At 52.8% G+C, this 21,756-nt stretch overlaps 2 protein-coding genes across 12 annotated transcripts; both read right to left on the bottom strand.

Annotated features, from left to right (window-relative positions):
- Positions 1–421: 421 nt before the first annotated feature.
- On the bottom strand, positions 422–8,469 carry CRELD1 (cysteine rich with EGF like domains 1). 2 transcript variants are annotated; one of them, XM_029243479.1, is made up of 11 exons: positions 8,397–8,469; positions 7,672–7,864; positions 7,353–7,435; positions 4,884–4,994; positions 4,491–4,582; positions 3,662–3,838; positions 3,482–3,577; positions 2,501–2,584; positions 2,212–2,307; positions 1,875–2,009; positions 422–1,079 (listed from the first exon to the last, which is right to left on the bottom strand). In XM_029243479.1, exons 2-11 carry the CDS (start codon positions 7,843–7,845, stop codon positions 865–867), a joined length of 1,263 nt encoding a protein of 420 aa, XP_029099312.1. In that variant the 5' UTR covers positions 7,846–7,864; positions 8,397–8,469; the 3' UTR covers positions 422–864. The 2 variants fall into 2 exon arrangements, with proteins under 2 accessions (XP_029099312.1, XP_029099310.1); XM_029243477.1 differs by lacking the exon at positions 8,397–8,469 and having other exon boundaries at positions 7,672–8,207.
- A 203-nt stretch (positions 8,470–8,672) lies between these two features.
- Positions 8,673–21,429, bottom strand: IL17RC (interleukin 17 receptor C). Of its 10 annotated transcripts, none has more exons than XM_029243467.1 (19): positions 21,197–21,429; positions 20,880–20,901; positions 20,532–20,684; positions 20,186–20,260; positions 19,985–20,094; positions 18,798–18,909; positions 18,423–18,467; positions 16,736–16,875; positions 16,452–16,511; positions 14,215–14,269; positions 13,952–14,133; positions 13,806–13,853; positions 12,803–12,848; positions 12,524–12,645; positions 12,197–12,256; positions 11,614–11,662; positions 9,567–9,662; positions 9,412–9,450; positions 8,673–9,316 (listed from the first exon to the last, which is right to left on the bottom strand). In XM_029243467.1, the coding sequence occupies exons 1-19, from the start codon at positions 21,299–21,301 to the stop codon at positions 8,697–8,699; spliced, it is 2,139 nt and encodes a 712-aa protein (XP_029099300.1). In that variant the 5' UTR covers positions 21,302–21,429; the 3' UTR covers positions 8,673–8,696. The 10 variants fall into 10 exon arrangements, with proteins under 10 accessions (XP_029099300.1, XP_029099299.1, XP_029099307.1 ...); XM_029243466.1 differs by having other exon boundaries at positions 13,806–13,856; positions 21,197–21,428; XM_029243474.1 differs by having other exon boundaries at positions 13,806–13,856; positions 19,996–20,094; positions 21,066–21,364.
- Between the last annotated feature and the right edge of the window lie 327 nt (positions 21,430–21,756).

Here is a 21,756-nt window from a genome sequence, read left to right as displayed (position 1 = left end):
ACTTTAGAAATAATGGCTATCAATATTTCATGGAACATCTGTCTGCTGTACGCTGTCTTCAGCTTTTCACGTCCATCACCTTAATTCTCACATTAAGCCTGAGTGAGAAGCGTTATCATGCCCATTTTATAGATGAGAAGAGTGAAGTTCAGAGATGAAAGTCATTTGTCAGGGTCCTTTGGCAAATGATAGCTGGTACTGAACTGAGAAAGTTCCACTCCTAAGCCTTGTTCCTCCATCCCATCTCCCTTCTCTCAACACTACTTCAGGGCCAGCCCTCTCCTTTGTCCTCCTTCTACTGCTCCTCCATCAGGATACCCTCAGTTTCCCAGGGTTTTAGGAAACTTCCCCAAGGGTGGAGGGGCTCTCAGTAGCTTAGGCCAACCCATGGTGGGTGGGGGCAGGTAGTAAGACAAGCTGCTCCATTTTCCAAGACCTTACTTTATTTCCTGAGATGAATAAATAAATCAGTGGCTGAGGGGCAAGGGGGTGAGGACAGAACAGGAGCTGACAGCATGCAGCTGGCAGGAGGGGGTTGTGAAGGGACACCCTCCCCCCACATCCTGGGCAGGGGCCAAAGCTCACGAGCAGCCGCAACGAGGAGACACTTTTTAAAAAAATTCACAACACTGTGAAGCCTGACCAGTGCCCCAAGGCCAAGATCTCATGGCACCCACCTATAGGGCTACTTTTGCACCCAAGGGCCTCACCTGCCCAGGCCCAGGTGTCTGCGCTGCTCCATAAGGTGGGTAGAGGGTGCTTACCGCACTCAAAAATAAAGCAAGTGCCTCAAGTGTCCAGGTGGGAGAGTCCCGATCTTGGGGGCAGCCTGGGCAGGAGGAGATGCTGCAGGTGTGGCAGGGATTATCTGCCCTTGATGAAGCCCTCCAGCACACGGTCACTGCGCTCTGACAACCAGTAGCCGGTCATGGCTGCCACAGCCCCAATGAAGATGGCGGTGAAGACCAAGTCACCCTTGGCGGCCAGCGTAGCCAGCGCACAGATGACGACACCGAAGAACATCTGCTGCAGCACCACCAGCTCGTCCTCTGTCATCTCCGAGAAGAAGCCTGCTGACTCTGGGCAAGAGAAGTGCCCGTCACTCATCCCCTGTTCCCGGAGCCTCCCACACACCTGATCATCACTGCCACACGCCTGCCTGGCACACCAGCACACAGTGTCATTTACTGCTGAGAACAACTCCAAGACGGGCATTTATTATCCCTGTCTTCCTAGATGGGAAACTGAGGCGCAGAGAGGTGAAGAGGTTTGCCCAAGGCCACGTGGGAGAGTTGGGTCAGAGCATGTGTACTAGCCCCACTGCAGAGCCAGAGTGCCTGGATGTGACGCTCAGCTCTGCCACCTGCTTGCCATGGGGCCCTGGACAAGTTTTTTCATGTCTCTGCGTCCCTGCTTCCACTATGCAAGATGGGGATGAGAACAATAGCTACAGCACTGGATTTGTTTTAGGGGTGAAATAAGTTAATACATGCAATATGCCTGGAACAGCGTGTGACACACAGGAACTGTGGAAGTGGTCACTATCGTCACCACTGTGATTGTCCTTCGTCTCATCACCCCCACGGCCTACAAGAGCCCTCGGGCGGGGCAAGGGCAGATGAAGAAAGAGGCTCGGTGGGCACAGAATGATATGACACCAAGTCCAATTTCCTTTCTACCCTGGGAGGTGTGAGGTCACCAAAAGCCACCCTGGGGGTCAGAGGTGGGGTTCGGGTCCCAGTGCAGCCTCATGAGGGCTGGGTGGCAGTGCAGGTGGGCCAGGGCCTGCAGCTGCCTGAAGGAGGGGTTTGCCTGCCCTCCCCCTGGATAAGGACCTCCCCTCCCCAGGTTTCTGGGGCCGAGCTGGGGCTCACCTGGGATCTGCTCCTTCACACAGATGCCCTCGATCTGTTTGTAGCCCTCAGCACAGACACAGCGGTAACTGCCCTCGGTGTTCTCGCATTGCTCGTTCTCTCCTGGACACACCGCCTTCTCACACTCGTCCACGTCTTGACGGAGGCCAAGGAGAGGTCAGAGCCCTGACCGCCAGGGTCCCACAGGCAGCACCCCGACTCTGGTCTCACTCACACCCTGACACCCGCTCTGTGCTGACGCAGGCAACATTCCACCCCTCCTTCCCACGCCCCGTCCACATTTCGGCCCCTGTCAATTTGTGGTGGATGAGATGCTCCCAGGTGGCAGGACACTCACCGAGACACTTGGAGCCCACCTGCTGGTAGCCAGGGCTACACTTCTTACAGCGGCCAGGCCCTGCCCCCATGCAGCCCAGGCAGGCCTTGGCACAGTCTGGAGAAGGGAGAGGACAGACAAGGGTGCGAGCTGCCCGTATGCCTGGGGGAAGCCCTGCTCCAGAAGAGGCCTAGGGCGGGGGGGGGGGGGGCGGTGCCAGCACCTGGGAATGCGGCGGTTTTGGGGGAAAGGCGTGGAGCAGTTCCTTCTACCCTCCCCACACCCTTCCCCCGCAGGAGCGGACAGTTACCTCGGCACTCATAGGAGCCCTCCGTGTTCACGCAGAACTGGTCGGCTCCACAGCTGGCTCGCTCTGTGCCACACTCATCAATGTCTGCAAAGAGGCCGGTAGGGTGGGGATTTCAATCCCTATTTCACTAACAGGGAAGCTGAGGCCAGGGTTGTTGGGAATGGACTTGCCCAGGCTTAAGCAGTGTGGCTGATACTGCAGGCTGTCCACCAACACAGATGCAGAGGTGCAGCTGGACTCAGGGCTGTCGAGCTAGAGACTGTGTTTTTCAATCTGCCTTGCAGCTAAGTGTGGCCTTGTGATGCAGTTCTGACCAACGTGTTGTAAACAGAAGTGATGTGCTCCACTTTTCACTTGGCCTTAATACAACAGACTTGGATCCTCCGTGCACTTTCTTCTCTTTCGCACTTCCTGAATACCAGGTCATGATACATAGAGGTGACCGTGATCCAGCCTCAACACCCAAGGGGATGACTGTCCAGTAAGACAGAATGAATCTAGGTCTTTAATGACTATGACAAGCAGAGCTTTTCTGCCAGTCTGGACCACTGGCTTCCAGACTGTGATATGAGATGAAAATAAACCTCTAAATTCATTAAGCCACAGTCTTTGGGGATCTTTCTGTTACAGCAGCTTAGCTTTTACCCTCGTCTCGAACACAGGTTTCCTGACCCCAAGTTCAGTATGCTCATTCTCCGGGTTAACCCTTCTTCAATTTTCGAGACTTGACCCAAGTGACACCTCCTCCAAGAAGGCTTCTCTGATTCCCCACTACCACTGAATTGGAAGAGAGACATTTCTCACTGTACAACGATCAGTCTATACTGTAAGCGCCTGGTTACTTTTCTGCCTTCCCAACCAGGCTGATATCTCTATGAAGATGGGGACTGGACTGGTCTAGCCCAGAGATGTGTGTATTGATGGGGGACCAAGCCCAAGACCTTGCCCACCCCTCCAGACCTAGGGCAGGGTCCCACTCACCTACACACTTGAGGTGATGCAGGACCCAGCCCTTCTTGCACTGTAAACAATTTGATTCCTCAGGTCCTGAGCAGCGGGCACATGGCCCAAAACAAGCTGGGTAGAATGGGGGAAGTATGAGGGTGGGCAGGCAGGTACCCCACGTGCCCCTGCCCAAGGCCACGCCTCTTGACTACCTACCCGAACATACCAGATGGCTGGCATTGCGCTGCGCCTCAAAGTAGCCGAGGCCACACTGGCCACAGGCCTCACCCCCATAGCCGGCTTGGCAGTCACAGTGCCCGCTGCCCCCTCGAGTTCCTTCCCCTTCACATTGCCCGTAGCCACCGCAGGGCCGCTCCGCACCCCCAGGACAGGCTGTGGGCAGACACCAAACCAGGTGGGATCGTAAATACAACCTTGTACGTACAGAATATTTTCCCCGTATTAGTAAGCATTTTTGGAGAGGAAACAATTTTAACGACATCATAATATTTTGTCATAAAACTGTATGAAATTTACTTAACCAGCACCCCATTGTGGAACAGTTAGGTTATTTACAAATCTTTTCTTTTATAAAAACTGAATTGACCATCTTTGTTGCTAGCTCTTTGTATCTGCAGCTTTGAGAGAGAGTTTTCTAAAAGGGGCTGGTAGTTAAGTTCAGCTCCTGCCTCAGGACTGTGTGTAGAAAAAGGTGGTGACAACAGGGCCTTCAGCAGCACCTGCCCATCCCTAGGAAGGTCACCTTAGTCCAGACATGGGAAATGCCTGGTGAGGGGGGGCATTTCTTAAATACATGACAGAAACCACGGCTGCATCTGACCCAGTCTAACCCCATATCCTTTTTCAGAGCCGTTCCCCATGGATTTGTGCATCTCACCAGCCCTGTGAGGCAGGCGAGAACAGAGGTCCAGAGAAGTGATATGAGCAGCCTGAGCTCAAACAGCCAGCCAGTAGCCGAGCCAGGACTGGATCCCTGGCCCCAGCAGTCCCCTTCCATCCCCCAAGAGGAACTTGAAAAACTCACGAAGGCAGGAGGGCCCAAAGGTGCCTGAGGGGCAGCAGAGCTTCAGGGAATCTGAGCAGAGCCACTGGAAGAGGTCTGGGGCTTCCTGCTGCCTGAGGCGGAGGGATGGTGAGGGGGCTGAGACAGTGTCAGAGGTGCTGCCGTCTCCCGCAACCTCCCACAGGATCTGTGATACAGCCCATCTTGGGCGTAAGACCCATAAGGCTGCCCTTTCCCCGTCTGACAGAGGGGCAGTCTGCAGCTCAGAGTGAGAGCTTGGGCCCCCCAGCAAGTCCTCAGCACACCTGGGTTTGGAGGAAGGAGCTGAATGAGGACACAGCCCCTAGCTCACCACCCTCTGCCTTACCAGCCGGCCCTGCCTGAGCCCCTCCCAGGAAGGCCCCCGCTACTCACTTGTGAAACCACCAGCTCTCCACCAGCTCCTCACTCAGCTCCAGCAGGCGGTGGCACTCGAAGTCCGACTTGCTGCACACGCCCTCGAGCACCTCTACCAGGCGGGTCTCACTGACCAGACAGGGATGGGTGGTAGGAACACACTCCAGCCCACCCACCACCCTCTTTACAATCTCCCCCCTCCCCACCTCATGCCAGATAATGTCAAAGGCCAGAGGCCACAATGGAAGGGGTATTGGTTTGGGGAGACCTGGGTTCCAATCTAGTAGTGTGACCTTGGGCAAGTAACTTAACCTCTCCTGAATGTGTTTTCTCATCTGTAAAATGGGGACAATGGCTCTCCTCTAGGTTGACTGGAAGATAGCTCAGTCCCTGCATCTGTACAACAGAATATAATACCCTTGCTGGGTAGATGTGATTAAAAATATATCATATAACAAGTGTTAGCAAGGATGTGGAGAAACTGGAACCCTCCTACATTGCACGTGGGAATGAAAAACGGTGCAGCCGCTGTAGAAAACGTTTTGGCAGTTCCTCCATAAATTAAACATGGAATCACCACGTGACTCAGTAATTCCACTCCTGGTTACATACCCAAGAAAATGCAAAACAGGTGTTCAAACTTGTACACAAATGTTCATAGCAATACTATACACAGTAGCCAAATGGTAGAAACAACCCAAATGTCCATCAGCTGATAAACGGACAAACAAATGTGATCTATTCATACAATGGAAGATTACTAAGCCTTAAAAAGGAATGAAGTACTGATACCTGTTACAAGATGGACGAACCTTGAAAACATTATGCTAAGTGAAAGAAGCCAGACATAAAAGGTCATATTGTATGATTCCAACAGAATCAGCAAATCCATAGAGAGGGAAAACAGATTAGTGGTTGCTAAGGGCTGGGAGGAGGGAGAATGAAGAGTGACTGCTCAATAGGGATGGAGTTTCTTTTGTGGGGGATGAAATCAGTCTGGAACTAGATAATGGCAATAGTTGCAAAACCTGAATATACTGACTATCTCTAATGGTAAATTTTATGTTATTGCATTCTACCACAATAAAAAAATTTTTAAAAATAGATTTACACATAAAATGTATTATATTATATATTTAAAGGGTCTGGCACAGTGCCTGGCATATAGGAGGTGATTTAAAACAAAACAAAAAAACAGTAACCATTAGAGAGCTAGAAGTGCCCTTAGGGTTATTTTGGTCAATCCCCTCATTCCCAAATGAGGCAACTAAGCCCCACTGAGGGAAAGGAAAATGACCAGTGTTACTTAATAACGAAACTTTTATTTCTAGGACGTATCATAGTTTAATCCTTACCACAATCCTATGAAATAGGATTGGCATTAATACTCCCGTTTTACAGATAAGGAAATTGAGGATCAGAGAGGTGACCCTAAGCTACAAAGGGTCAGAAATGACAACCTGGTCTAATTCCAGTTTGACTTTGAAAAGCTAGAGGGCCTAGGACTCAGGCCTCTCCTCTCAATAAAATCTCATCTTGTCCCCTGGCTTTATACACTGACTATACGCTGATAACTGTCAAATTCATGTTTCCAGCCCTACTTCTACCCTGAACTCCTGACTCCTAAATCTAACTCTACTTGACTGTTTAACAGACATCTCAGCCCAACATGTTCAATGAGAACGTCTGATTCCAGACCCGTTTCTCCCATCTCGGAAGACAGTCCCACGATTCACCCAGTTGCTCAGGCCCAAAACCCAGTGAGCACCTTTTATTCTACTTTTTCTCTCACACCCCGTAATGATTCCATCATCATGTCCTATCAGTCTATCTGCAAAATATACCCAGAATCTGACCCCTTCTCACCAGGTCCACCACTACCGTCACGCCTAGACTGTGCACTAGCCTCCCACTGGTCTTCCTGCTCCTCCACCTTGGCCCCCTATAGTCTGTTAGTGTGAGTGACCTTTTATAGGTACAAATAATACCACATCACTTTCCTGCTCCAAACCTTCCAATGACTGCCCGCTACACTCAGAACGAAATCTGAATGCCTTTCTGCGGCCTTCAAGGCTCTCTGCCTTCACCTTCCACCACTCTCCCTTCTGCTCACTCCAAATCCAGCCACTTCTCAAATACCCCAAGCTCAGTCCCGCTCTGTCGCACAGTTTGCTTCCCCGACTGTCGCACAGTTTGCTTCTGCACCTCAGGTCTCTGTTCGAATGTCATACCTTGAATGCCATGCCTCCCACCATTCTGCTTTACTGTCCTTCACCTAATAAGACATTATTTACTTATTCACTGTTTCCTCTACTAGAATAGAAGCTCCTTGAAGAAAGAATTCTGTTTGGCTTGTTTAGTGCTCTCCTACAGATATTCAGTGACATTTGTTGAATAAGTGCTCCCCAAGTGTCTCTAGGCTTCCACCAGCAGAGCACAGATTGGGATGTTAGATATACAAATCCACCCCTCCAGCCTCTTCCTTACCTGTCCTTGTATTTGGACAACTTCTCTTCCTCCCAGGCAGTGTTTCCACCTCCAAAGTTATCCCGGATGGTTCTCTCCAGGCCCTGGAAATGGAGAAAACTAGTAATAGCTAAGTACAGTGTCTGGCACATTCTAGCACTTATATTTCACTGACCAGGAAACTGAGGCACAGAGAGGCACCTACCCAAGGCCATACAACCAGTAAGTAACCAAGCTGGGACACTTGAGTCTATGCAGACTTGTATGCCAGAGCTCCCAGCTCTCAACCCCTGTGCTAATAGTAGCTAGCCCCCTCCTCTTACACTGCTGGTGCACCCACCTTGTTGAAACTGTCGACCAGTCCCCGGCAGGTATGACATGGATGGGGCTCAGTGGGGGAAGAAGACTTGGGAGGCGGAGAAAGCTGGACCCAGACCGGGCCTGGGAGGCCAAGGAAGAGGCTCAGGCCCCAGAGCAGAGCTGGGGCTAGGCCCCTCGGGGCCCGTGGGGCCATCTTTTCCCAGGCTGGGGACCTGTAGACACAGGACATGGGGAGGGTTCGCTGGAGGAGCCAAGTGGGAAAGAAAAGCGTGGGTTCTGAGGTGCCGCGGGTCTGGGAGCCCAGATCTGTGTTATAAGAAAAGAAGGTCTAGACTGGGGTAAGGCAGAGGGAGGGGAGATAGTTGGGGAAAGGAGCCTATTCTGCAATTCCTGGACGGGAACAAGTTATCCTCGTCCCCGCAGGGGGAGGTGGCCTGGATCCTCGGCAAGGGGGTAGGAGTCAGCCCATTGTTTTAGGGTCGGGATATGGTTCTTAGGGGCTGGATCAGCGGAATTAAGGAGAATGGATCAGATTCCTAAATACTGCGGGAGAAGACGTCGGATGGACGGTCTTGGGGGGAGGAGTCCGGAACCCCGGTCTTGGGGACGGGGGGAGGAGCCCGGATCCGGATACGAAGAGAAGGGGTCAGGTTCGGGGTCTGCAGATTGCAAACGCACGGCCCCCGAGCGGGCAAGGAAGGATCCAGACCCACGTAGGCCGCGGAGGAGGAAGAGACAACCCACCGAGCCCGCGGACGCCACAGGCTCAGGCTCCTCAACGCCGCCGCTGCCGCCGGCTGCGTAAGACGTGCGCCCTCCGCCGGCTCTGCAGTCCGGGGGGCGGAGCCCGCGCCGCAGCCAATGGTAGCAGGCCATGTGCCATTGCGTCACCCCACGCCAGCCAACCAGAGGCGTCGCCGTCCTGCACCTGTCCGGGTGTTAAAGGGGCGCGGGGATACCAGATACGGGGACAGTTCGGCCCAGCGGCTGGGTCACTTAGACACACGTGGGAGACACGGGTAGAAAAATAGCGTCTGCCTTTATTCAAGTCCTGTCCTCTGCCTCAGGCCCCATCCCGCGTCCCGTCCCCGGGGCCCGGAAGCAGCTGTCCAGGGCGGGCTGCAGGGCCCGGGATACCTGCTCCGCTCTCTCCGCGAGCCGCCAGGGGTGGGGGGCTGCGGGCCCCTGCAGGGTCCCCAGGAACTCGGGCAGCTGTGAGGGCAGTGAGAAGACCGGCACGCTGCGGAACAGGGCGGGCACGGCGTCTGGGGACAGCAGTCTGTCGAAGTAGGCCCCGACGTAGCGGCCGGGCGCCCGACCCTGCAAGAAGTCTGGCAGCAAGCAGCTGAGCGAGGCGGCGAAGGCGTCGTGCGGCCCGTGAGCCCCGGGCGCCGACGTCGCGTCCTGTAGCCATTCGCGGCACAACGCCACGGCCCCGGGCGAGAAGAGCAGGACCACCACGCCGCCCTCCTGCAGGGTCTGGCGCCGCTGCGCGTGGAACCAGGCCAGGGGCCCCTGCGCACTCAGTTCGCGGCGGCTCCACAGGTCCACGGCCACGCGCAGCGGCAGCTGGAACAGCGCCGAAGCCAGGGCGCCCACCAGGCGCTCGAAGCCAGCGTCGTCGGCGGAGTAGAGGAGCAGAGCCGCGCGGCTCCTGGCGGCCGCTGTGGAAAAGAACACAGCAGGAGCAGAGACGTGAGCTGGCCCGAGGCCCGGCCCTCTGGGGGCCGCCCCCCGCCCGGAGCTGGCTCACACTCACCCCCCGCGCGGACGTCCTCCTTCAAGAGCCTCAGCCACCCTGTGAGGGGAGAGGAGCGGAGGCAGCCAGTGAGCCCAGCCGCCGCCTTCTCCTGGCCAGCTCCCAGGTCCACTCGAGTCCTGCCCCTGGGGAATGGGAAGCCGGGAAGCGCTCACCTTTCACGTGGTTCTTTTTGAGGAGGAGGAGAAGGAAAAGCACAGCGGCCAAGAGTAAGCAGGCCATCCAGACCAGGGCCCAGCGCCGGTGGATGTCTAGGAGACCCAGGGGAGAAGACAGGCTTGTTAGAGACCCCCACTTAACGAAGGAGAAAAACGAGGCTCAGAGAAATGAAGAGATTTGCCCGACGTCCACAGCTCACAGGGTCAGTGTATGAACATAGATCCATTTACTTGGGTGACCTTGGATAAGTGACTTCCCCTTCTGCCTCAGTTCACTTCTGTAAAATTGGGATAACAATAATATCTACTTCACAGGATTGCTGTGAGGACCATATGTATTAATACACATAAAGCACTGAACAGAGTGCTGGGCATATTAAGTGCTCAAATGTCAGCTAAGATTATTGACTCCTAAGGGACTTCCCTGGTGGTCCAGTGGCTGAGGCACTGTGATCCCAATGCAGGTGGCCTGGCTTGGATCCCTGGTCAGGAAACTAGATCCCACATGCCCAACTAAGAGTTCACATTCTGCAACTAAAGATCCCGCATGCCACAGTGAAGATCCCACGTGCCACAACTAAGATCCAGTGCAGCCAAACACATAAATAAATAAATGTTTTTTAAAAAAAGATTATTGCCCCCTAAGCCTAGGGTTGCTGGACCCTTGACCTCACTCTCTTGGATGACTGCTACAGCCTTCTAACTGGTGTTTCTGACTCTTTTTTGCCTCTAATTCATTACAACATGGCAGCCCCAGAGATCTTTTTTTTTTTTTAATAAATGTATTTATTTATTTTTGGCTGCGTTGGGCCTTCGTTGCTGCATGCAGGCTTTCTCTAGTTGCGGCGTGCAGGGGGCTACTCTTCATTGCGGTGTGCGGGCTTCTCGTTGCGGTGGCTTCTCTTGTTGCGGAGCATGGGCTCTACGTGTGTGGGCTTCAGTAGTTGTGCAGGCTCAGTACTTGTGGCGCACGGGCTTAGTTGCTCCGCGGCATGTGGGATCTTCCCGGACCAGGGCTCGAACCCGTGTCCCCTGCATTGGCTGGCGGATTCTTAACCACTGTGCCACCAGGGAAGTCCCCCCAGAGATCTTTTTAAAATACAAATTTGGGGGCTTCCCTGGTGGTACAGTGGTTAAGAATCCGCCAGCCAATGCAGGGGACACGGGTTCGAGCCCTGGTCCGGGAAGATCCCACATGCCGCGGAGCAACTAAGCCCGTGCGCCACAAGTACTGAGCCTGTGGTCTAGAGTCCACAAGCCATAACTACTGAGCCTTCATGCCACAACTACTGAAGCCCTCGCTCCTCGAGCCCATGCTCTGCAACAAGAGAAGCCACCACAATGAGAAGCCCGCACACCTCAATGAAGAGTAGCCCCTGCTTGCCACAGCTGAGAAAGCCCGCACGCAGCAGCCACAAAGACCCAATGCAGCCAAAAATAAATAACTAAAAAATAGATAAATTTATTTTAAAAAATACTAATTTGATTATAGCCATTTGGGAAGCTCCTGCTACTCTTAACATAAAATCCAAATTGCTTACATCAGCTCCCAAGGCCCTACATGGCCCTTGCATCCTAATCTCATGACAGAGGCCTATCTCTCAAGACCCTCCAGCCACACTGGCTACCTTGGAGTTCCTCAAAAAAGCACCCCAGAGTCTTCACAAAAATGCATCTCTTCCCCCTTCATCTAGCTCAGCCTTCAGAGTTCACCTCCAGCCTTTCCCCTGAACTAGGTCAGGTCCCCATTATATGCATTCAGGGCTTTGGACACTTTTATAGTGAATGCTTCAATAGCCCACACTTCCTAAATGATTGTTTAGCTAATGTCTTTCTAGCTTCTATGGCTGGCATGGAGACAGGGAACGTGTCTCTTTGGTGATGCTGGGATCCCTGCAAGTGCCCCTTGTGGTGTTTGACTTAATGAAGCAATGACCCTCTGATTGAAAGGCTAAGGCCATTGTGTATGCTCCCCCCAGGAATGGTCCCTGTCAAGATTCCAGCTCCTGGTACAGAGAAGAAGGGCAGTTCTTGTAATACTCACACTTTTCCATGGGGCAGGCCCATAGTGCTCCCAGGTCATCGTCCCACAGCTGTAAGACACAAACGAAACCAAATCCAGAGCCCCCAGCTTGGTATTCAACACCCATCAAGTGTGGTCCCAAATTTCCAGCCTCGGCTATGCATATTTCACACACACACACAGTAGCCGCAAGCTGCTCTGCCTTTGCTTATGCTGTGCCTATTTCCCGGACTGCACCTTGCTACTGGTGCCAGATTGGGCCCACATGAAAAGACCCTTCCTTGAAGCTCTCCCTGGGACCCAAAGCTTAGCACATTGGTTATTAGCTGTCTTAACCCAATGGTTGTCTCTTTGCTGGTCTCTTCACCACGAGCAACTTGGGGACAGGAACTATGCTTCTTCAACTCTTAGCTTCCCCGGGGCTGGACACAAAATAAGCACACACGGATGGTGGGTGGATGCTAGAGGGGCAATGAGGAGGCCCCTGCCCCTGAAGAGTGACAGTTTTCCTGCTAGGCACAGGAAGAGGTAGAAGAGGTTGAAGACAGGGTTTGAGGCCTGTTGCCTTTGGGCATTGGGGAGGGCCCTCCTGCCACCCACTCACCTGAAGACACTGGCCTGACTGCACATCTTGTAGTAACGGCCCTCCAAGACGAGCTGCCCTCTGCCAAGCCAAGGGATGGGTGCTGTCACCTAGAGGCACCACAGCTAGGAGGCCACCAGGCTACAGCTGGGCAGAATAGTAGGGGGGAGGGTCTGGGAGACTTTTCAGAGGCCACTGAGGACAAGGCCCAGGTCTGAGTTACCCCTACATTCCCAGAGACCAGCACAGGGCCTGGCACAGAGGAGGGGAAATTGAATAGTGAAAATTTGAGGCCAGGTTTGAAGTGGAGCTGGAAAGGGACATGAAGGAGGGTCCCCCATCCCTCACCGTGGACGCCCTGCTAAACAGTGGAGTGCAGCCACTGGGTTCCAAGGCGCAGAGTGATCTGTTGTCCTGGGGGCCTCGTGTCTCCACGAGCAGCATGTCATCCTTGAGGGGCCCCAGGGAGTCTGGAAAGGGTGAGAGCCCACTCTGAGTGAGACCCAACCTGGTTGAGGGCTGCCACTCCCCTGCCCCATGCCTGACTTTCATCCCCAGGAGCTGGCACTTCCAGGGTCCAGCCCTATTGCAGTGGCCCTGCCCCAGCCTCCCCCAGGTCCCACTCACCAGCCCACAAGCACTCTTGTAGCTCCTGCTTCTCCCAGGTGCTCACCTGCTCAGAAGGGGCCAGGGTTAGGGGCACGAGGAAAAGCAAAAGCTGAAGCCAGAAAAACCAGAAGAGAAGGGACAGACAAGGGGAGGCCTGTCAGGTTGGGGGGCGGGGTCTGGACTCTGGACTTGACCTTAGGCAGAACTGGGTTCAAGGCTGAGTAATTAGGAATCACTCCATCTTTCTCAGCCTCAGCCTTGTAAGGTCATCTGTGCTAAAGGGCCTTACGGCCGTAAATTAACTCTTTTCAGTTCTGACGGAACACTTTATACACTCCCTTCTCACCTAACCACCTTCTCAAAGAGGCTTCATCTGACTGCCCCTCTTGAAATTGCAACTCCAACCCTCCTTTATCCTTCCCCACCTTTTCCTATAGTATCTATATACAATTTTAACATACTGTATAATTTACTTATTATGCCTATTGTCTGCCTTTTTCCATTACAACATGAACTCTTTAAGGGTGGGAACATTTATTGGTTTTATTCACTGACATATCTATTCCAAGAGATAAAACAGTGCCTGAAACATAATGGCTCAATAAATCTGGAATTAATATTTTTATAACTACCCTTCGAAGTTATAAAGCAACCCATTTCTACAGGTAGAGAAATAGGATAATTATAGCAATAATCAAAGCAGTTAACATTCATTGAGAATTTAGTCTGTGCCCGTTGCTAAGACGAAGCACTGTTTAATCTTCATAGCCACGATGAAGTATTCAGTAGTTACTATTATCATCCCCATTACACAGGTGAGGAGACTGATGTTCAGAGAAGTGAAGTGCCCAGGGTCCCGCGCCATGCACCGGTAAAGTAAATAGTGGAACCCCTAAAGAGGAAGCTGGTAACCACTTTGCTCCAGGGACCCAAGGATAAAGTGGATTCAGAAGACAGTGACTGTCTGGGAGTCCGCGGAGGTCCTGACCCCAAGCCTGGCTCTCTGGCGCCCCTTTCTTGCCTGGACACAGATGTTGGGGTGGCCTTTCAGCAATGGGAACTCAAGAGCCTTCTGTGGAAAGAGGGTAATGGGTGGGGTCATTAAATTTGGGCCCCTAGGTTCCCCTTCCTTCCCCAACCCCGGGAACCTCCTGCCGCCTCGCTTACGTTCACAGTGACATTCTCTCGGGGCAGCGGTGGGACCAGCGGCTGGCAGGGGCCCCCATCCGGTGCCTGCCAACACAGTGTGGCCTCAGCGGGTAGTGAGCACGGCGCGTCCAGCCGCCAGGCCCGCGGGGGCAGCAGCTGCAGCCGGGCGGCACGCCAAAGGTTCCGGTGTGCACGGGGGTCTGCAGGGAGAGGGTCTGGTTACTGCGTGCCACCAGGTCCCGCCCGCACCGCTCCCGCCCTGGCAGAGCCGGTCCACTCACCCTCCCTAAAGGGGCAGATGCTGGTCCTGACAGAGTCGGGCTCTAGACGCCACACCTAGAAAGGAAACGGGGCTCCACAGGTCAGTTCAAGCCAGCCAGCACTCTGCTAAGCCCTGGGGATGCATTCACTCAGCCCATACAGGCAGTGCTCCTTGGCCGTCCGTATTCGCTGTTCTGCATCCTCGGATCAAAAATCCTCCGGGGAAAAAAATTCCAGAAAGTTGCAAAAAGCAAAACTTGGATTTGCCTGCAGGAAACTGTTTACATAGCATTTACATTGTATTAGTTATTATAAGCAATCTAGAAATGATTTCAAGTATACAGGAGTATGTGAGTAGGTTATGTGTAAATACTACACCACTTTATATTATATAAAGGACTTGAGCATCTGCAGGTTTTGGTATCCACAGAGATCCTGGAACTAATCCCTCTGGGATACTGGATATGGAAGGAGGATGTATTTCACCAACATATGCCCAAGTCTTTTTGCCCTTTACAAGGGCCTAGAATTGCACACATTTATTCTTCTAGCAAGCCCTGTGCCAACATCTGGCAACATCTTCACTCGACCAATTTTTAATGAGTACTTACTATGTGTCTTAGCACTGTGGTAGGCATAGGGACTTTTAACAATTAAATCCACAATCACTTTGTGAGAACCTACTTAGCACAGGTTCTCAGCACAGTGTTAAGGACACGTCCATTTATTCATTTTTTCTTCCAATAGACTTTTTTTTTTTTTTTTGGTTGCGTTGGGTCTTCATTGTTGCGTGCGGGCTTTCTCTAGTTGAGGCGAACAGGGGCAACTCTTCATTGTGGTGCACGGGCTTCTCGTTGCGGTGGCTTCTCTTGTTGCCGAGCACGGGCTCTAGGCGCACAGGCTTCAGTAGCTGCGGCTTGCGGGCTCTAGAGCGCAGGCTCAGTAGTTGTGGCACATGGGCTTAGTTGCTCCATGGCATGTGGGATCTTCCCGGACCAGAGATCGAACCCGTGTCCCCTGCATTGGCAGGCGGATTCTTAACCACTGTGCCACCAGGGAAGTACCCAATAGACTTTTTAAGTGCACCCATTCTTGGCTTAGCCCTGTTCTAAAGCACTAGAGATAATAAATTAATTTATACAACAAATGTATAAGAGCACCTACTATGTAGCAGGCATTGGGCTTGGCAGTGAGGACATTTATATCACAGCAAACATTTCATGAGTGTCTGTTATATGTCCTATCACTGTGCTAGGCAGTAGAGTTTCACTCATTCACTCATTCATTCACTTAACAAACTTAATTAGCACCCACTACATACCAGTTATTATGCAAGGCTCTGGAGAAATTACTAAATTAGAATAGATATCATTTCCTTGCCTTCAAGGAAATTACAAATTCACAGTTGTAGTAAGGATAAGACATGTATACAAATTATTAAATCAATCACTCATTTATTGAGGATTTGCGGTATGCAAGAAGAGACAGGTGCCCAAATAAGAAAACAAGTGATAAATGATAAATAGAAAAGAAAAGGCAGAAATGCAAGAAGATTTGGAGACAGAAGAGGCCAGAAGGTTGGGCAAAAGCTTTGGGAAAGAGGTGACTGGAAGGATTGAGGTGTATGGAAAAGAAGGATTGGGGTGTATAGAAAAGAAGTGAGGGCATTTCAGGTAGTGGGAATGAGAGACATTAATGTCAGAGGTAAAACAGATCGGACCTGATGACCAATTAAATGTATAATCAGAGGGAGAATATATTATTATAACATATATAAGCTGGAAGTGGCACACTTCCTTATAACAGCCCTGTGAGGCTGGTACTGTTTATTCCCATTTTACTGATAGGAAACAGGCTCAGAGAGGTGAAGTGACTTGTCCAAGGTCACACAGCTAGCAAATGGCAAGTCAGGATTCAAATAAGTCTGAGTTCACAGCTCACGCTCTACTCTCCAGGGGAGCACAAAGAAGGAATTGGAGGAGTAGTGGAAGCCTTCAAGGGGGAGATGACATCTGAAGGGGGCCTTGAAGCACAAGTAGAAGTGCTGGGGATAGAGGATCACGAAGAGCATTCAGGGCATGTACAAGCAGAAAACATAGGACAGCAAAGTGCAAGGGAGGGCCAGTCCCCCTAGGGAGCCACAGTTTCCATCTCAGAGTGGAGTGTGGAGGGTGGGGAGACCAGGAAGGTGAGGGCCAACCGTCTCACCAGTTCCCTAATCCCTGTCCCCGGGCACCCAGCTGGACTCTGCTCCTACCTGAATACAGAGGCAGGGAACCAGGTCTGTGTGGTTCAAGGTAATGGTCTGCGGCCCAGTCTGTGGGAGAAGCAGAAGGAGAGAAGTTGAAGAAGATGAGGAAGAGGAAGGCTGGAAGCCAAAGTTAAGGACACCGGGCAGGCAGCCGTTCCCCCACCAATGTTCCTTGCTTTGGGTGTGGGTGGCTGTGTCCTTTTCAAAGGTGCCCTATGATAATGCACTTGCAACTTTAGCTCACGCATCGGCCTGCAGTGGGAATGGACTTGGGGAGGGAGAGGCCTCACCAGGTTTCTGTGCCACCAGGGTTTTGCAGGGCCCGGGACCTGGTTCCAGTACAGGGAGAGGCCAAAGCGCTGATCCTCAGGGATGTCCACCACCAGGTGCACGTCGTTGCCATGTGCAGACACGTTGAGCACGGGCAGGGCTGCGGAGGAGGCAAAGAGAGAGACTTCCTTCACCTCTTCTGTACACCCAAGCCTGGGTCATATCCACCCACTGCCCCTTTGGAGTTTCCTTCAAAGCCCTTAGACTAGGAGGCCCCTGGAGGGCAGAGCCTGTGTCTCCATGTCAGACCAGACTTCAGCCACAGCCCAGGACTGAACCCATGTAGGCCCCAGTATGGGGTCTGGAGAGGGCTCTTCTTCTTGCTTCTCCCTCTGCAGCCAGAAGTACCTGTAACCACTGTAAAATAAATCATTCTCTGCTCAGAACCTTCTGATGGCCCCCACATCACCCCAGAGTAAAAGCCAGAGTCATTACAGCGGCTTGCAAGTCCCTCCCCAGTATGGCTGCTGTGAACGCTCTAACCTCATTTCCTAGCACTCTTGTCCTTAATTAACCTGCTGCAGACACACTGTCCTCCTTACTAATACTTAAACACACTAGACACACTCCTGCCTCAGGCCCTTTGCACTGGCTATTCCCTTCACATGGAACCCTCTTCCCTCAGATACCCCATGGCTCCTCCCTCACCTCCTTCAGGTCTTTTGCTCACTGACCACTCCAACTCCCAACCTCTCTATCCCCCTTCCCTGAAATTTCTCCATAGCACTAATAACCATCTAACTTATTGCATATTTCACATCTCCATGTGTTTATCGTGTCCTCCATCACCCCCACCCTGACCCTGACTCCCAGCTAGAACGTCAGCTCCGTGAAGGCAGGGATTTTTGTCAGTTGTTTTTTTTTTTTTTTTTAATTGGTTTGTCTCCAGTGCCTAGGGCTATTCCTTGAGCAGGGTAATGACTCAATAAATACCTGCTGAATAAGTGAATCAGTGTCTACCAAATGAATAAAGACATGAAATCCATGATGTGTATCTGTATCCTCAAACCTCTGGTGCTGAATAGTCTTTAATGAATTACCAAAGAGGCATCAAGCTTAAGTTTAAGAACCCAAATAGAAAATGAAGTTGAAATCATTTGAGTTCAAAAGCATCACAGTGTTTCTATCTCGATGTGGCTGGTAGTTATGCAAGTGTATACATATGTAAAAATTAATTGAACTGGACATTAAAATTGGTGCACTTTACACACTTTTCTGTATGTATGTTATACCATGATAAAAAAGAAAATACAAAACAAAAATATGAACAAAACAAAGTCCAAATAGTACATGAGAAAAATCATCAGAACCTTGAGTTTCTTAGCCCTTATTTTATGATTTAATATTATTTTTATTTTAATATATGGGGGCGGGGTGCACCGTAATCTTGACAATGTTTTGGGCCACTAGATGTTCCTGGTACTAATAAATATTTGTTCTAAGAAGTGAGAGATTCACCTTTATATTCTAAATGCCTGGCACTGAGTAAGAGCTACCGCAGTTCTTTTGTGATAAATGAATGAATGAATAAATGAGCTCTGTGAGCCTCTGGGATGTGGCAGCCAGACCTGAAGTTCACTCCAAGGGTCCCTCACACTCCAGACCCACCCCCACCCTCCTCCCAGCCCTGCTGGCCCTAGCTCCTACCCCAGCAGCTCTGAATGCTGTCCCGGACTTCGAGACCCCTGCAGTCTGGGGAGAGATCACAGAAAAGCCTCTAGTGGGGTTGAGGGCAAAGAAAGAACGGGGGCAATCCGACCCATGGGGAGCCCTGGGAAGGGCTCCCTGTCCCCTCAATACCACCCATATCTATTCCAGTGCCCAAAGCACCTTCCCCAGACACTGGGAAGCAATGTCACCCGGGGAGAGGAGGCATGAGGGACTGACTATGGGCAGCTGGAAGTGACAGTGCCTGAGAGCGGCCGGGACGAGGAAGGCGGTTAAAGCAGAAGGGCAGTAGCCAGTGGGGAGAGAGACTAAGGGGCCAGCACTTGGGGCCCCTCAGGCTGTGGGGCCACTTACCAGGCAGCTGCTGTGTGAGATTGAGTTCCTTCTGGTACCGGGGCTGAGTGTAGGACCAGATTCGCACCTCAGCCCCCAGGGCAGCCTCGAAGCACTCAAATACTACAGAGCCCTGTGAGGAGAGGGTGGCGGAAGGCTGGTGGTATAGGGCTCAAAATTGAGGCTCCTCTCCATGGTCTGCTCCACTCACCCTCTGCCCTATTCCCAACCAATGACTATTCATACTGTATGGCCCCCAATTCTGCTGCGAACATGTCCTCAAAGGCCTCCAGTTCTAAAGCACACAGCCTCAGGAGGGGTGGCAGCAGGGCCAGGATTAGTGCCCCCACTCTATTAGTCCATGCCTCATCCCTGCTGTTCCAGGTCACGTGCCAAAGCTAAGGTGATCAGAGACCCCAGACCCCAGCACAAATGTGGGAGGCTCTCCCCACAGAAGTCGCTCTCACTCCCAGTGCCTCAGTGGGCCTCATGATTGCCCTGTGAGGGGGACCAGCAGGTGATCTCCCATTATTTTCCAGGTAAGACGATATAGACTGGGGGCTGGGGACAGGAGGGAAGTCAAAGTTTGAGTGACTTGGCCCAAGTGGAGATACATATCCCAACCATGAGCAGCCCCCTGAGGCTGGGAGAAGCTCCGCGGGGGGACAGACATGGTACATGTGGGACAGACACGGACAGTATGGCAGGGAATCCGGAAAAGTGGATTCAGCCCACAGACCTCCCCTCTGCAAGCCTCAGCTTCTCTATCTGGAGCATGAGGGCAATAATAATGTCTAGTTCATGGGGGTAGTTTTGAGGATTACAAAAGAAAGGAAAACTTAAACTTTCTGAGACTCTTCCGTGTTGGGTATTATACCAGGTATTTTATACATATCAACTCATTTTACTCTCACAACAGCTATATGAGGTAGGACTCTTCTTTTTTTTTTGGCCGCACCGGGTGGCCTGTGGGATCTTAGCTCCCCAACCAAGGATCGAACCCGGGCCCTCGGCAGTGAAAGCGCAGAATTCCAACCACTGGACCACCAGGGAACTCCCGAGGTAGGACTGTTCTTTTTCCCACTTTACAGACAGGAAAACTGAGGCATAAAGGACTGAAAGAACTTGCTCACAGCCCTGCTAGAATCAGGACCTAAAGAGATAATGCCCGTGAAAACCCTTCATAAATTCATTATCATTTCGCATACCACAGACTGACCAGGCTGCACGAGGGCAGCAGGCACTTGCACCTCCAGTAGGACGCAGCGGGCAGTAGGGTAGGCCTGGAAGGAGAGCACGACGTGGGCCTGGAGAGAGGCTGTGAGCAACAGGGCAGGGGGTCGGTCAGGCTCAGGGGCCCTGGGCAAGGCTCTGGAGAGGGGCAGTTGGGCCAGCCGGCTTCTCCTCACCGTTCCTAGGCTCCTCGATCGCTGGGTCCTCTGCAATTCCAAACTTCTCTTCATCTTCAGGCTCTTCCCAGTACCCTGGAATGACCCGAGAGCAAGGCTCAGATCTAGCCCCAGCTCTGGTTTTGGGTTCCTTCCAGGAAGCTCAGCGCTAGGAAGCAGAGGCCAGGCTTGGGGCCGGGGGTGTGGGCGGGGAGACCAGTGTGACCTGGGGGGTCCGTTGGCCAGTGTCCTCCAGGAGAATACTGAGGATGCCCCGTGCTTCCTGACAGACACCCTCCCTGGTCTTCGTGCCCACTCCAGACACACTCACATGCACCAATGCCCAGTCATGGGATGACAGGCTCACCATGCACAGCCAAGTGGACGTCCACACGCACACAGAGGTCACAGTCGGTATCCTTGTAGCACCTTAGCACCAGCTCTGTCTGCAGGCCTGTGGGCACCAGCACGGGGCCTGGGGCAGACACGAGGCTCCCAGGCAGGCAGAGCACGTCACCATCTGTGTGTGAAGGGTGGGGTGGGAGCTGAAGCTTCTCAGACCCAGAATCTGGTTGCACCTGACAACCCCAGAGGGCCAAGGAGCTTTGGGCTCTTCCTGGGCTGAGGGTAGGTGGTGAGGGCATGGGACTGAACAGCTCCCCTCCCTTCTGCCCACCTGGGAAGATCTTTCCTCTCTAAAAGTAGGGCTACTTACCCCAGAGGTGGCAGGAAAGGCCCTGGGAAGGAGGTAAAGACAAGTTAGAGTTTATGCGTCCAAATCTAACCATCTTTTCCTGAGGCCGCCCCCCCACCCGCCTACCTCTTTCTAGGGCTCCCTTTTCCAAGTCCCTCCCAGAAGAGCTCAGGCCCAGCTCTTGCCCCCTCCCCATTCTTCTCTTACCCCATCAGCACCCGACAGACCAGCCAGGGCAGTTCTGACGGTGATGGCAGCGGCAGGAGCCAGGCTAGGGCCTCAATGGCCGCAGACCGAGCCCTGAGCCTTCCTCAACACTCCTACAGTCCCAGACTCACCGGAGAGCAGCGGGCAGTGTCCTGAGGCCCCACAACCCTCTCTAGAGAGAGGACCACAGGGTTTCGGCCCAGTGCCAAGGACAGAAAGAACCAGGGCACAGGCATCTTCCAGGTGCCAGGCAGCACCCAGGCCTGAGGCCCAGTCCTGCCCCCCCCCCGAAGGGGGGCTGACACCACACCTCTTCTCCCACTCAGCTGCGTGCCTGCGGGCAGGAGGGGCCGGAAGCCCTCCCCAGTCTCGGGGTCCCGGCGCTGGGCCGCTTGCGCACGCCCTCTCCCAGGAGTCCTGACTCCCAACCAGTCCCTGCCAGAGTGCTTTCGTTTTGGCTCCTGGCAGGCAGCCGGCTGTTCCCGCCCCGCCCGGCCCCTCCCACCAACACCAGGCCTGGGAGCCAGCAGCCTGGACCGGAGTGGTGGCCTCACTCCCTCCCTCTTTTCCTCTCCTCCTCTTCCCCTTCTCCTCCTTCTCTGCTGACACCTGGCTGGGAGGGGCCCCTGGAGAGGGTGGTGGCCTAATGGCTGAGTGAGGGAGCTCTTACTCACTCTGGGAGTCCCTAAGG

This window comes from Monodon monoceros, unplaced genomic scaffold (genome assembly GCF_005190385.1).
Source record: "Monodon monoceros isolate NGI ecotype Baffin Bay Population unplaced genomic scaffold, NGI_Narwhal_1 Super_Scaffold_3, whole genome shotgun sequence".
In the NCBI taxonomy this organism is placed as follows: Eukaryota; Metazoa; Chordata; class Mammalia; order Artiodactyla; family Monodontidae; genus Monodon; species Monodon monoceros.
Note: the sequence above shows the minus strand (reverse complement) of the source record. Positions and strands in the feature narration are given on the sequence as shown.

What these genes read in the sequence shown, in the direction of transcription:
- CRELD1 (XM_029243477.1), bottom strand. Translation starts at nt 7,881, where the DNA reads ATGTCCTGTGTCTACAGGTCCCCAGCCTGGGAAAAGATGGCCCCACGG. An exon ending in TTGTCCAAATACAAGGACAG is followed by an intron (nt 4,995 to 7,352) that starts GTAAGGAAGAGG and finishes CTGTCTGGTCAG; the next exon opens with TGAGACCCGCCTGGTAGAGG. An exon ending in CTTTGGGCCCTCCTGCCTTC is followed by an intron (nt 3,839 to 4,490) that starts GTGAGTTTTTCA and finishes GTCTGCCCACAG; the next exon opens with CCTGTCCTGGGGGTGCGGAG.
- IL17RC (XM_029243466.1), bottom strand. Translation starts at nt 21,301, where the DNA reads ATGCCTGTGCCCTGGTTCTTTCTGTCCTTGGCACTGGGCCGAAACCCT. An exon ending in TCTCACACAGCAGCTGCCTG is followed by an intron (nt 18,468 to 18,797) that starts GTAAGTGGCCCC and finishes ATCTCTCCCCAG; the next exon opens with ACTGCAGGGGTCTCGAAGTC. An exon ending in CAGCATTCAGAGCTGCTGGG is followed by an intron (nt 16,876 to 18,422) that starts GTAGGAGCTAGG and finishes CCTCCTCCGCAG; the next exon opens with CCCTGCCCGTGCTCAACGTG.